General features: G+C 47.5%; 2 protein-coding genes across 7 annotated transcripts in view; one reads left to right on the top strand and one right to left on the bottom strand.

The window, feature by feature from the left end:
- Positions 1 to 1130: 1130 nt before the first annotated feature.
- Positions 1131 to 2245, bottom strand: LOC138988243 (collagen alpha-1(I) chain-like). The gene is made up of 2 exons (XM_070372705.1): positions 1860 to 2245; positions 1131 to 1664 (listed from the first exon to the last, which is right to left on the bottom strand). Exons 1-2 carry the CDS (start codon positions 2243 to 2245, stop codon positions 1409 to 1411), a joined length of 642 nt encoding a protein of 213 aa, XP_070228806.1. The 3' UTR covers positions 1131 to 1408.
- HS3ST1 (heparan sulfate-glucosamine 3-sulfotransferase 1) overlaps positions 2113 to 14037 on the top strand; it is a 36681-nt gene continuing 24756 nt past the window's right edge. Inside the window, exons 1-3 of one of the 6 annotated variants that reach the window (XM_070372701.1) lie at positions 2113 to 2306; positions 2612 to 2873; positions 2998 to 3112. The gene's annotated coding sequence lies outside the window, so the exon portion shown is untranslated. Of the gene's footprint in view, positions 2426 to 2611; positions 2874 to 2997; positions 3113 to 9599; positions 10065 to 14037 lie in introns of those variants that run through there. The other 5 variants (XM_070372700.1, XM_070372702.1, XM_005897021.2 and 2 more) reach the window with 5 other exon arrangements.

Raw genomic sequence — 14037 nt, 5'->3', positions numbered from 1 at the left:
TTTACATCTGTTGTGGTATGATTATGACAATGAGTTCAGCCAACAGACACCTTCTCACGTAAACCCAACAAAAGGGAAGAAAAGAAGAAAAGAAAAAAGTCTCTTTGTGATGAGAACTCTTGGGATTTACTCTATTAGCAACTTTCCTCTATACCATACAACAGTGTCAGCTATAGTCATTATGATGTACATTATACCTCTGATATTTATCTTTTAACTGGAAGCTTGTACTTTTTTCCTACCTTCTTCCACACCCAGCCCCCAACCACAAGTTTGATTAAAGTGACTTTTTAAAATACATATGTGTGTGTGCGTGTGTGCGTGTGTTCAGTGGCTCAGTCATGTTTGAACCTCTGCAGTCCCATGGACTGCAGCCCACCAGGCTCTTGTGTCCATAGAATTTTCCCGGCAAGACTATTGGAGTGGGTTGCCATTTCCTTGGGCTTCCCAGGTGGCACTGATGGTAAAGAACCCACCTACCAATGCAGGAGATGTAAGAGAGGACTGTTAGATCCCTGGGCCAGGAAGACTCCCTCCAGGAGGAAATGGCAACCCACTGCAGTATTCTTGCCTGGAGAATCCCCATGGACAGAGGAGCCTGGTGGGTTACAGTCCATGGGGTCACAAAGAGTGGAACATGACAGAAGAAACTTAACACAAAGGTACTCCAAAAGCATTTTAAAAGTTCTAAAATATTATGTCAATATTAGTCTGGCTCAAAGAAGCGATCAGGATCATTAAAACTTCTATAATCTTATTTTCCAAAATAAGACTTGGCCTTGGCTTCCCAGATACTACTGGTTTTATTAGACAGCCAGAAAATGCTGATCATGGTTTTGCTTTCCAAAAGGGCAGTGGGTAACATTACAAGAGAAAGAGGTCAATTTCCTACAGGATTTATTACTTAGGTGGGTGTGTATTTTTAATCTGAGCAAAGTTAATGAGGTTTTTTACACTTGAAGGGCAAATTTGATTTCTTCCAAACATTTATTTTCCAATACTTAAGATATGGAAGAGCGACTGAAATTTCATCTAAAATAAATTACTTTGACACTCATCTGGCACGTTTTCTTTTTCCTTTATTTAATTTCTTAACATATTGGCTGATCTGCCTTTTAGGGCCACTAGTTTGGGCTCCGATAGAGAGACAGCCTAGCTTCTCCAAGGGGATTCCTACTCTGGGTCCCTGGAAACCTTACATTTGAAATTAGACTGAAGGCTGGTCTAGTTCTGACACAAAACTTTCAGGTACAGGAACGCGGGGGAAGGGGGCAGGGGGACCGGCTTAATTTCAGAGCCCGCGTTTGCAATCCCGATGCCCTAGAGAAGGCAGAGCTAAAAAGCTCTGCGTTCTCCGGATGAATCCGCATCCGCTCCGGGGACGCGAAACCGAAGAGGGAGGGAGTGATCAATGGCGACACCGAGCGCTGGGGAGCCGGCTCCTCGCGCAGATCCTCGCTCCGGCTGCCCGGCCGCCGGCGTCCGGGTCCGGCTGCGGTGCGAGTGGATGGCTCCCCTCGCTTCCTGGGCGGCGCAGGGAGCAAGCGATGCCTAAGGTGGGCACCTGCCCTGACGGAGACCGGCCGCGCTGACGCACGTGGGAGGGCCCGGCGAGGCCGGGGAGTGGAGGAAGACGTGGGCTCCGGGTTAGGACCTCGCCTTCCCTAACGAGAGTGACGGTGGAGACAGGATGTCCCAGGTTCTCAGGGACGGCAGTCGCCCAACCCACAACCGGCCCCACCCTCCCGGGAGGGAGCGCTAGTCCCCTCCCCAAGTTCCATCCCCACCCCCAGCTTCCCAGGGCTGAAACCCCGGGAACTGCCGGGCCAGGGAAGGGGCGGGACTGACTCGTGCCGTACCTGTCCGCGGGATTTCCCGAGCCCTGCCCGGCCGCCCCGGGAGCGGAGTGGCGAGCCGGACTCCGAGTCGACCCGACCCCGGGGCAGCACCGGAGCGGACCGGGCAGCAGTGGGCGCTCGCGATCCTCCTCGGCCCGACACGCTCTCCCTTCGGGCCCGGCCTCCTCTGTCCCCTCCTCCCGCTCCCGCTCCTCCCTCTGCTCCTCCCCTCGGCGGCGGTGATAACCTCGCCTCCCCGCCTGCAAAGTCCCCGGCGCGAGGGCAGCCGCGAACCGCCGCCACCACTGGGTCTCCGCGGGCGCCTGCGCCGGTGTCTCGCCCTCCGGCCCGGGTCGTCCTGGAAAAACTCGCTCCGCTGGCCGCCGGGGCTCCACGGCGCTGCCCATGGCCAAGCCCAGGAGCCGACTTCGGGCGCCGGACCGGCTGGACAGCCGAGGCGCGGCTCAGGTGAGTGCGGCGCGCGCTTGCGGCGGCGGGGGTCGCCAGTGTGGGGAGCAGCAGGACCCGGGGCCATCGAGGTGCCCCGACCTGGCATCCTGGACTTCAGGACCAGAGCAGAGCCCAAGGTGAGTGAAGGCTGGCGCAAGTGGAGTGCACGTAGGTGGAGGAAGGAAGGAGAGCCCAGAGCTTTCCCCATCCTACTAGCCTCCAGACTTTGTCCCTCAGCTAGGCAAGTCTTCAGGGACTGGTTTTTTTCAAGCAGGTTTCTGACTCGGTGGATTTTTTTTCTCTTTTTTTCCCTTACCCCCTAGAAGAGTCAGGAGGTTTGCATCTGCCCGACGCGTCTCTCTAGGACCGACCGTGAGGGGCAGTAGGAGCGCAAAGCTCCGCGGAGCCTGGGTACCACTCTGGCTGGCAACTGGGGCGGGGATAACAGCAAAAACTCCGTCTTCAGGGAGCATCCAGGGTGGGGAAACCTCAGTGCGGTTAGCTTTGGGAACGAAGCAGAGATGGGACATCTCCCGAGGGGCGGGCAAAGCTCGGGAGGAGAGAGATGGAAGCGGCGGACAGACAGTAAGTAGCCTACCCCTTCGCCCCGCCCTCCCCCCCCCCACCAGTGCCAAACATGCACGGTTCTGGTTTTTCGTGTTACTTTTTACTTTTTTTTTTTTAATCCTGCGTCTGTTTCTATTTCGAGCACCTTGGGTGGTGACGGCAGATGAAGGTGAGGGGAGGAGGGGCGCCAACCCGCGGTGGAAGCGCGTAGACTCGGACTCAGAACCGGGCACACTCGCGGAGCCTGAAGTCTGCAGGTGCGACCTCTAGGCCAGGCGGCCGGCTTGCGCTGCTGACCCCAACCTGTCCCGGAGGCCGGCAAAAAAATAAAAAAAAAAAGAGAGAGAGAGAGATGGAGAGGCGAGAGGGAGCGAGAGCTGGGATGCAGGGCGCCGGGCGCGGGGCGGGGGGGGGGGGCGGTGCGGGGAGTGTGAGGTGTGCTTTGCTCCGCGGAGGTTTGCGAGCTCCGCGAGTCTTCCATCTCCTCCCCTCGGCGAGGCGATCGTCCACGCTTCTTCGCGCACCCAGGCCCCTCTCTCGGGAGGGGATCGCACCCCTCTTCCTCCGCCCTCCACTTTGCAGGACCAGTCGGATCCTTGCTTAGCCTTGCGTGAGTCTCGCTCCTCCCTCCCCCTCCCGGCGCTGTCCGCTGGCTATTTTTATCCACTACTTGTTCAGAGATGCTTTCGGGGGGGATTCTGGGGAGGCGACTCCAAATCTGGTGTCTTCTCGCTCCGCTCCCAGAAGCGGTCCCCTCCTAGCAGGGAGCAGCCGCGAGAAGCGGCCAAGGGATGTAGACGGAGCTCTGGAAACCCGGGTTCCACCTGCCCCGCTTCTCCGCCTGCCGCTAGGTGCGGGCGCGGATCCTCGAGGGTCCCATAGCGCCCTGGGGCCGGTACTTAGCTGGCTTTTGTGGCCGCAACCCGTTTACACTCAGGATCCTTTGGGCCCTACTTGGGCGTTATTGCTCTGCAGCCACATCTTACCCTATTTTGTTGAAATGCAATTGCCCACTGCCGTTCAAGGGTTAATTTCAGGAATTTTATGTTAAAAATAAAAAAAAAATTAAAAAAAATAAAGGAAAGAAAGAAAGGGCAGGGAGATAACCTAACTTCTGCCTCCTTGAATTTCTAAACCCCATCCTTTGGCGTTCGGAATTATTCTTCCTTTCTGCTTCCTCGGTACTGATTGGGTGCGACTCGAATAAGCCTGACCGAGTGAAATTCCAGAAGATGAACGCTTCAGCTGCAGATCCCCGCGTTACTCTTTGTATTTCTAGAGCTTAGATTTTTTTTTCCCTTTCCTCCCATAGGATTGCAGAAATAACATATTGAAATGGCCCACTGTGTTACATAAGATTTTCTCCAGCGCTCGGCAGAGCAAAATCAACTTCTCATGGAGCGTTTCAGGGCTTCAGCGGATCCCTCTAACTCAGCTGAGTTTGCCTGGGATCAACAACTTCGTGACTAAGCACTCTTAAGTCGAAACAGTTCATTACCATGACAGCATACACTGAGGATCCCTTTCTGAGGCATCCTGAGCCTTGCTTTTGCGGCTTCTGATTCAGGCTAAAGCTGCCCGCTGTACAGTGCACTGTAGCTTTAAGATGGGAGATTCTTTGCTTGGGAAACTGGTGAGAAAGTGATACCTTGAACTCTACAGGGGAGAACAGGAAAAGCCCATGGTTCTAGCTGTGCTGTTGGTGTGCCTTGTGTGAAATTTCAAGTCTTCCACGTTGTTGTTCAGGAGTCCTTTACTTGTATTCTCCCGTGTAATTGGGGATGTGCTTTAGTTCTGAAAAGAAGACCATTCTCTTACTGGAAATGTCCAGCGAGCTCCTTGAAGGGAAATGCAATGTGGAAGCTTTCCTTATGTTGAATTAAAATTTGATGACGGCTAAAAAGAAACTAGGGAGAGGGACTGGCTAATGTAATGTGCTTGATTGGTACAGAGTGGCTTTTCCAGAACAGAGCATCTACCCAGGGTGGTCCAGACCCACAGTGAGTCCTGAGTCATGTTCTGGCTATAGAAGCCAGTTTGGAGAAAGGCATAGTAAAAGGTACTGATGTCCTGGTGGAACTGAGTCTGTATTCAGGATTAGGACTGAGAATTCAGGCTCCAGGGCCTGCTTCTATGCCAGGGTTCTTGTATAAGAGACAGTCTTGGAGGAGTAAACACAAGTAGCAACTTTGGTGAGTAGCAGCAGCCTTCTAGCTGCTCTGTGGGAAATGAAGTGACTTTCTGGCTGTTGCTGAAAGCTGTAATTTTCCAGCTGATGTTGGAAAAGATCTGCCTTTTCCCCCATCACTTTGATGTAAGTATCTTCTGTCAACCCCACTAATGGCCCAGGGCTTCCCAGTCAGGCCAACCTTTTCCAGTAGGGAATGGCAAGACTGCTAACTGGATTTGGAACCAGCTTCTTGCTTCAGGACCCTAAGCAAATGCTTTGTCCTCTCTGAGCCTCAGATTCATCCTCTAAAAAATAGAGCTCGAAATATTATTATGAGAAAGTGGGAAAGATACATGTGGAGAGCATTTGGGCAGTTCTAAAACACTGGTGAAAAACATACTGGGTTAATTTCCTTTTCCTGCAAATTTCATTTGATCTATTTTAATGCTAATTTTCGTTTTAGTTTGTGAATGTCTGTGTGAATTACATGTTTTAAATATTCAATGAGGGAGAGGATTTCGTGTAATGGGCCAATATCTCCTGATTATTCCACCTGAAATTCACCAGCATCAGGCCTCACTACTTCTGAGAACCATTAGTTTCTTATTTGTAGAATCAGAGTTAAAGTTTTTTGGTGCTTCTTTTTTTTTTTTTTTAGCTTAATGCATTTTGTATATTAAAGGAAATGTATGTTTCAGGAAGGGCCTTGGTATTGATTAACCAAAAAAGGAAGAATGTTGCAGATTAGTGTTAGCAGTTGGGGAAAAGGGATACATGATCAGTTTTAGAAGATGACCTGGGTCTCCGATGTCTACATCTGTCATCTAGCATAAAGCACTGTCTCTCTGTTGCATTTTTGTTATTCAGAATTTGTCCCCAGGTGCTAGTTAAGTGGCTTAGTAGATGCTCAAATAGTAATTTCAAAATAAGTGAATGAATATTGAACTGAACCTTCACAGCAAGCTCATGCGGTACACGGGCAGATGGCAACTTTTCTATTTTAAAGATTTGGAATCTGCCGATTAGAAAAGTTAATTAATTTCCTAAAGGTACAAAGGATTCCAGATTGGAGTTGAGGTCTGCCTGTTCTCATTCCATTCTGTTCTTCATCCTGTTGCCCTCTCTCCCATCACCACTTAAAATTCTCCTAATCCATAGTGGACTTTTGCATTTTGTAAGGTTTCCAGCAATCAAACACCCTTCTTCTTCAGGGAGGTACCAACCTTCCCTCAGGTTGGCTTAGTAGTAAAGAATCCACCTGCCAATGCAGGTGACATGGGTTCAATTCCTAGGTGGGGAAGATCTCCTAGAGAAGGAAATAACCCACTCCAGTATTGTTTGGAAAATCCCACGGACGGAGGAGCCTGGCATGCTACAGTTCATGGGGTCGCAGAGAGTTGGACAGGACTTAGCCACTGCTGCTGCTGCTGCTAAGTCACTTCAGTCGTATCCAACTCTGTGCGACCCCATAGATGGCAGCCCACCAGGCTCCCCTGTCTCTGGGATTCTCCAGGCAAGAACACTGGAGCAGGTTGCCATTTCCTTCTCCAATGTATGAAAGTGAAAAGGGAAAGTGAAGTCGCTCAGTCGTGTCTGACTCTTAGCAACCGCATGGACTGCAGCCTACCATGCTCCTATGCCCATGGGATTTTCCAGGCAAGAGTACTAGACAGGGTTGCCATTGCCTTCTCCAGACTTAGCCACTACACAACAGCAACAGCAACCTCCCCTCATGGAAGGACTTTAACACGGGGCGGGGCGGCGGGGGATGGGGGGCTCTTTCTTTGTATCAGTATCTCTGAGCTCTGAACTGGGACTCAGCCTGGTGATCCCACCTGAGGCTTGGAATCTCAAAGGACTGACTGAAGGACAAAAGGACAATCAAGCGTTTATTTACCAGTGTGAGTCATGAGTCAAGAGGTGTCAGCTGCAGCCCCAGTGTCTTAGGATGTCCCAGGGATGCTATTCCAGGGGCATAATCCTGATGCTTCCAGGTTCTCTTCATTCCTTCTCGTTTCCAAGACCGGCTTTCCAGCTTCTCATGAATTCCTCGAGGTAACTCAATAGTCTTCAAGTAAATTCCTTCTCTCTCCGATTCAGTCAGTCTTGTAACCAACTGATGTCAGCCTCTCACAATGCATCTTCAGGCCTGCCTCGGGCATGAAGCTTTCTCAGCTTCCTCTACCCACAGGGAATTAAGTTTCATAGCTTTTTCAGGCCCTTAGAGGAATATTTACTGGGCCATAGTATGTCAACAGTTATGTGATACTACCAGAGTTCTAGAAAAATGAATACATTATTCTTCCGAGAAATAGCCTGAACATAAGGGAAATAGGTCCCAGTGGGCATTTTTTCTTTTCTTTTTTTTTTTTAATCCATGCTGTGTGTTTTTTGGTAACTTTCCAGCAGGGGTCGCTCACTCAAATGCCTTCAGCAACCCGGCAAGTAAATAGCCTGAGTGAAACAGGCCTGGAGGACAGGCCGGGTAAGGGGGAAGTCTTGGCTCTGATCCAGCACGCAAGCTGGGACCTCAGGCTCTGTCTTGCCGAGTATGATTTTATTTTCCAAGATAGGCTGTGAGTTTACAATTTTATGTAGAATTGACTGACTTAAGTTGTGTTAGTTGTTCAGTGTGTCTAACTCTTTGTGACCCCATGGACTGTAGCCCACCAGGCTCCTTTATCCATGGGGTTTTTCAGGCAAAGAAGACTGGAGTGGGTTACCATTTCCTTCTCCCGGGGATCATCCCAACCCAGGGATGGAACCCACATCTTCTGCACTGGCAGGTGGATTCTTTATTGCTGAGCCACCAAGGAAAGCCCTTGACTTTTAATTGTGTCTGTGTGTGATCAGTCATATTGGATTCTTTGTGACCCCATGGACTGTGGCCTGCCAGGATCCTCCGTCCATGGAATTTTCCATGGACGAGAATGCTGGTGTGGATTGAAATTTCCTACTCTAGGGGATCTTCCCAACCCGGGGATCAAACTCCAGTCTCCTATCAGCAGCTAATTCCGTATTTTTAAAATAATACGATGTGGATGAAACAAAGCATGTCTATACGTAGACCTCCTTCCTCATCTGTACCTGCATCCCACAGGCCTCCAGTTTATGGCCTCTGGGTTCCAGGCACAGAAAAGTAATGGGTGGGACTACAGAGGCTCAGTATAGTCAGTTATTTATAAGCTTGAAGCAAGAGTGCATCAGGAGTGTAGTGTAAACAGTGTTCCTGTGAGTTAAATTTTGCGTTTACAGAATTTCTGTTTGCGGTGTTACTTTTTCCTTGTGCTGTAAGCAGCTACACCAATCACATTTATGCCCTTAACACATGTTTATTGAGTTCCAGTCATGTACCAAGCGCTGTTCTTCTCACTGGTGACACAATAGGGGATAAAACAGATGGAAAGCTCTGCTCTTCTGCTTGTCTTCAGTGGAGGAGACAGGTAAAAGCAAGACGGGGAAGGACAGTCCATCTTAGGTCAGACTCTTAGGTACTAAGAATAAAGATAAATTAGGGGAAATGTCAGGGTACCAGGGTAACACCTTTGGCAGAGGGCCAGGAATCTCCAGGTTCAGTCTCTGATCCAACATAACGAAAGTCAGGTCCGACATAAAGGACATAAAGGATTTGAGAATTTGGGAGTTTGGACCTAGTATTATATTCCGGGACTTGCTATTGTGGGTAAACCCCTAAGAGCAGACTATTCTCTTAGTTTTAATGAGGTCACCTCTTGAGCCCATTCATTGAGTGTCCAGCAGGTGGTAGGTGCTACGTTAGGTGCTAGAATCCATTAACACAAAATTTCCAGTCCTCCAGGAAGTTGTAGGCCAGTGTGGAAGACATGACCAGATGATCACAAAAGAGATTACTAAAGTGAGTGACGAGGGCGAGAAGGGAGTCGTAACCGTTGAGTTTTGACACTCAGAATGCTGACATTCAGCATCTTTTTGACTTTTTTTTTTAAGAATTTTTACTTTTTAACATGGACTGTTTTTAAAGTCTTTATTGAGTTTGTTGCAATACTGCTTCTATTTTATGATTTGACCTGTTCCCTGTGAGGCATGTGGGATCTTAACTCCCTGACCAGGAATCAAACCCAGGTGCCCAGCATTGGGAGGCAAAGTCTTAACCACTAGTCTGCCAGGGGAGCCCCCATTTAACCTCTTTTTAATGGACCATCTGAGATGTACCAGGAACAGTTTAGATCTGTGCTTTTCATCATCAATACAATTTTTTGAAGCTTTTTTTTTTTTTTTCTTTTAAACCTGGCCATGGCATTTTGTCTGAGAAGGCACTGGCACCCCACTCCAGTACTCTTGCCTGGAAAGTCCCATGGACGGAGGAGTCTAGTAGGCTGCAGTCCATGGGGTCGCTAAGAGTCGTGTCACTTTCCCTTTTCCCTTTCATGCATTGGAGAAGGAAATGGCAACCCACTCCAGTGTTCTTGCCTGCAAAATCCCGGGGACGGGGGAGCCTGGTGGGCTGCCATCTATGGGGTCGCACAGAGACAGACACGACTGAAGTGACTTAGCAGCATGGCATTTTGTATTCTTAACCAAATTTCATTTTGTATCAAGACAATTGAGTCTTTAAAAAAATCTTTTCTAAGTGTGAAATGTACTTAGGCCCTTTGAGACTCTGGTACATCTCCCTCTCCAGTCGACTTTGCCATTGATGGTGACTGTTGTTGCCAGGGTAGCTGCACAGAAGCGAAAAAAAAAAAAAAGTTATTGTTCTTGAGGAACTTACAGTTTAGTATTGGCAGTCAGATAAATGAGCAATTTTTCTGTGTATGAACCGAGAAATGCATCCTGTTTGGGCCTTTGCTTGTGGCATCAGGTAGGCCTGCCTTTGAGAACAACTTCTTTCCAATCACTCTGTTTCTTTCTTTCATGGCAGTCCTCCTTCCCACAGCATGGTTTTGCAGCCATAATGTTGATCTGGAGTCGTCCTGTTACTTCGGTGGTTCTCGTCCTCCCCACCTTTCACGCCCCCGTCAGAATATACACCGGGTCTGAGCAGGCATCTGGAGCCTCAGGTTTGTTTCTGCCACCAGTTTGCAGAACAGTGTGTCTGGTTCCAAGTAGTTGCTCAGAAAAGGAGCAAGAGGCAACATTTCTGCCTGGGGAACTGGGAAAGGCTTCATGGGGGAAAGAAATATTTAAGGAAAGAGAGAGGCTTGCAGAGAAAAGCCAATGAATGGTGATGATACAAGATTATCAAAATATGGCCCCAAGCCATCCCATTTGTCCATTTTAGAGATCCTCAGTGTGGTCAGTCCAGGTAAATAGCTGGCATGTTAAACACAAACCCTTCCCTGAATAGATTCTGGCAGCACAAAAGTACTCTGGCGTGAAAAGAATGAAAATGATTTAAAAAGAATGAAAAAATGGAAAAAATAAATAACAAAATAAGAGAAAAGAATGAAAATGATAACTCTTAACTTCCATCTAGAACTTTCATACCCACTGTCTCCTTTTTGTCTTGTACCTGGTCCTTCAAGGGAGACAGGGATCTCTTAGCATTTTTATTTTATATTTAAGGAAACCAAGATTCTGAAAAGTGACTTTTCTTAGATCCTCAGAATGAAGACGGCAGACCCTGGTCCAGGGCCACAATTCTCCACTTGCAGTGAGCAGATGGCTCAAGATGGAGACAGGTTAAATCCCTGGGGGGCTGAGTAGCCAACATTTTCTATAAGCAAAAGAATGTTTTTAGATTTGAAACATTCACGTCTCCTTTGATTTGTTGAGAACTTCCACTTCAGCACTTTCCGAGATGCATTTTGTGTCTTGATGAATTTCCCCTAGAATTCCTACAGATTAGGTACACTCTGCAGTAGAGTTGTTTTTGTGTAAATATCTTTACTCCTTAAGGAGAGTAAATCAGAGGCCTGTATCAGCAGTTAACATACAGTGGGAGAAAGGTGATTGCAGATGCAGCTGAAATGAAAAGCCTTGCTCTTCTAGCTGTGCTCAGAGAAATACATACTTGAGTGGCACATAGTGAAAGCAGGCTGGCACAGCACCACCTCTGAAAAACTCAGTTTCACTTGATATAAATTCCATCTTCAGCCAGATTTTTCCCAGTGTCCCTGATAGGAAGGAAGGCCAGAGAAGGTGTTAATTACACGTTTCTGGAATTAGGTGTAGGAGTTATTCTCGAAGAGTGTGGCTTTTGAAGTCATGTCTGTTTGAATTTCTGATCTCCTCCTTACTGATGGTATCACCCCGAGAAATAGACAGTTTTTCTGGGTCTCAGATTTTTCAGTATTTTAATGAGGATTAAAGGAGATTCCCCTTGTCAAATGCCTAGCCTAATGCTCAAGAAAATGCACGTTCTTCTTATGCAGGGTTGCCTGATTTCACAAGTGAAAATACAGGATGATCAGTGAAATTTGAACTTTGAATAAAGAACATATACTCTTTTAGTATAGGTATATCCCGGATACTTCATATTAAGACATGATTGATTGTTTTTCTGGAATTTAAATTTAACTGGAAGTCCTGTATTTTATTAAGCATCTCTATTCTTGCAGTGACAGTTGTAGGTGATGCATTTGGTGAAACTTCTAGAGCTGTAGGCAGTGAGAGAGGGAAGAATACAGTCATTTGGAGGTGAAATAATTTAGCCACTGTATGATCCAAGTAGAGAAGGAAGGGCTGTTTTCTCTGATGAGCTTAGCAACAGATCAAACCAAGGCAAACTTACTTGTTTGCGAAAAGAAGCAGAAGAATTGTGGACAAGTCAGATCTCTCCCATCTATGCAGCAGATTATTCCCAGCACCCTTTGGGAAGAAGGCATTTCAACCCTTTAGGCCACCAAGGGAGCAGCCAGTCCACCAACGCAGCACATTATTCAACACAAACATTGCTCTGAGCTCATTACTGCAGGACCGGAGTTGGAACCAAGAGATCCACACAAGGGCTCCACTGAGTACAGTGAAGGAGTGCTTTGTGCTTTGAAAACTCACGCTTGCAATTGCTCCCTCCTCGGATGAATCCAAAGCTAATAAAACAGTGAGAGGGCCTTTCAGACTGGCTCCTCCCAAGCAGATGACCTCAGGTTATGAACTGAGGCCGAGATCTCCCGAGGACCGCTGGACTTTGTTGTTCTGAGGATGGCCATGGAACTGTGTTTCCATTTCAGGTAATAACCTGGCAGAAACTCAACAAGCAGTACTTTGGTTGCCAGTGGACTTTTCCCAAGCAGAGTTTAATGCTTTCTTCTATAGTAAGATACTGCTTATGCCAAAATGATGTTTCTGTTGCATCTGAAATTACTAACTCTTCATTTAACTTGAGCTGCTTACGAGCAGTGTGTTTATATGGAATATGGACCAGAAAGGAAGCAAAGTGGCTTGGCAGGTTGCATGTAGAATGACTCAGCCAGAGAGATCTGGTTACATCCACTTTTTTACCTCTTGGCCATGCAACAGGAAACGAGTTATCTCCCATCTCTAAGCCTCAGTTTCCACATCTTCAAAATGGGCATAATTAAAATTATAGCAGATAATTGTTTAGTGCAAATTAAACTAAATAAATAATGTCAAACATTTACACAATGCCTGACTCATCAGCATTAAAAAAAAAAAAAGATGCTGTTAATAAGATAACGAAAGCAGTGTAGACTTCTAGATTGCAAACTCAACGTTATATCACAGAGAGCGTGGATCTCATAGCTCACATTCTTGGGAGACTGTCTGGTCTTTTGCCCTTTGTTTCTTTAGTCTTAATTTATATAGTGTGAGCAAATCTTATTATTTCATTTTCTGGGCCAAAACTTAGAAGCAGCAATGCAGAAGGGGTACAGCAGGAACCGTCAGGGGAAGACAAAGTACAGAAAGAGAAGGGAAGGAGGAAGAACCCAGGAAAGAAGGAGGGAAGAGAAGGGAGGAGAAGCCAGGACAGAAAAGGATTATGAGCAGACAGAGGATTAGTAGCCCAGGGAAATGCTGTGGCCTCTTGTAGCATGAAGTCCCTGATTAAATCCTATCCAGACACAGTCATTTAAGTAAATGTCACTCCCTCTCCCTGTCCCAAGGCTTCTCAGGATCTGGGCTTAATACCTATGACCTTGAGGGAAGGACATACAAATTGTAATGGTGGAACTGGAAAAAATGTGGAACGTGATAGAACTAGAGAAGTTGAGGCCTTTCTCCCTGCTCTGAGTCAGCACGAAGTCCTAGATGACAGCTGAACACAAGGGAACCCAGTGCCATCTGCTGGAGACACCGGCCACCATGCCCCCCATGTTCCTCCGCTTGATGCCTGGAGTGGGTCTGTTACTTTGGGTTTGGTTTTATTTCCATTCAGTACACAGGAGCTCTCTTTACTTTAACTTTATTTTTTCTTGGGGTATAGCCAGTTAACAATGTTGTGATAGTTTCAGACGATTGGCAAAGGGACTCAGCCATACACATACATGTATCCATTTTCCCTTAAACTCCCCTCCCATCCCAGCGCCACGTAACATTGAGCAGAGTTCCATGTGCAGTACAGTAGATCCCTGTTGGTTATCTGTTTTAAACATAGCAGTGTGTACATATCCATCCTAAACTCCCTAACTATCCCTTCCCCTCATCCTGCCCCCAGCAACCATAAACTCTTTCTCTAAGTCTGTGAGTCTCTCTCTTAAACGTGGGCTCTTATTAGAGAGACTTTCGGGTGGCATCTCTCCTGCCGTGCTTTCTCCCTGTGAAATGGTTCCTCCCCTCCTGACCTCTCAGCCCCATCTACACACACATCAGAGGAACTGACCTTTTCTGGGGGACAAGTCGTCGGTCCTCAGTTGTTCAGTGAGGCAGGAGCATCCTTGGGGCCAGAGCATTATTGAAGATCACAGAACCACCCCTGCTCCCGACAGCACTGCATTATTTGAGGTTTTTGACATTGGAGAAAATGCTTTTGTTTTTCCCAACCTTGACTGTCCTGTTAAAGGGCATTACATTTCCTCATGGACCTTTTGGGCTCCCCTGGTGGCTCAGTGGTAAAGAATCCACCTGCCAATG

The sequence above is a fragment of the Bos mutus genome, chromosome 6 (assembly GCF_027580195.1).
Source record: "Bos mutus isolate GX-2022 chromosome 6, NWIPB_WYAK_1.1, whole genome shotgun sequence".
NCBI lineage: Eukaryota > Metazoa > Chordata > Mammalia > Artiodactyla > Bovidae > Bos > Bos mutus.
This window is presented reverse-complemented; position numbering and strand designations above follow the sequence as displayed.

Excerpts from the sequence above, each read along its gene's own strand:
- LOC138988243 (XM_070372705.1), bottom strand. The coding sequence starts at position 2,245 with ATGGGCAGCGCCGTGGAGCCCCGGCGGCCAGCGGAGCGAGTTTTTCCA. Across the intron at positions 1,665-1,859 it reads TCGGGAAATCCCGCGGACAG|GGAAGGCGAGGTCCTAACCC; the intron begins GTACGGCACGAG and ends CACTCTCGTTAG.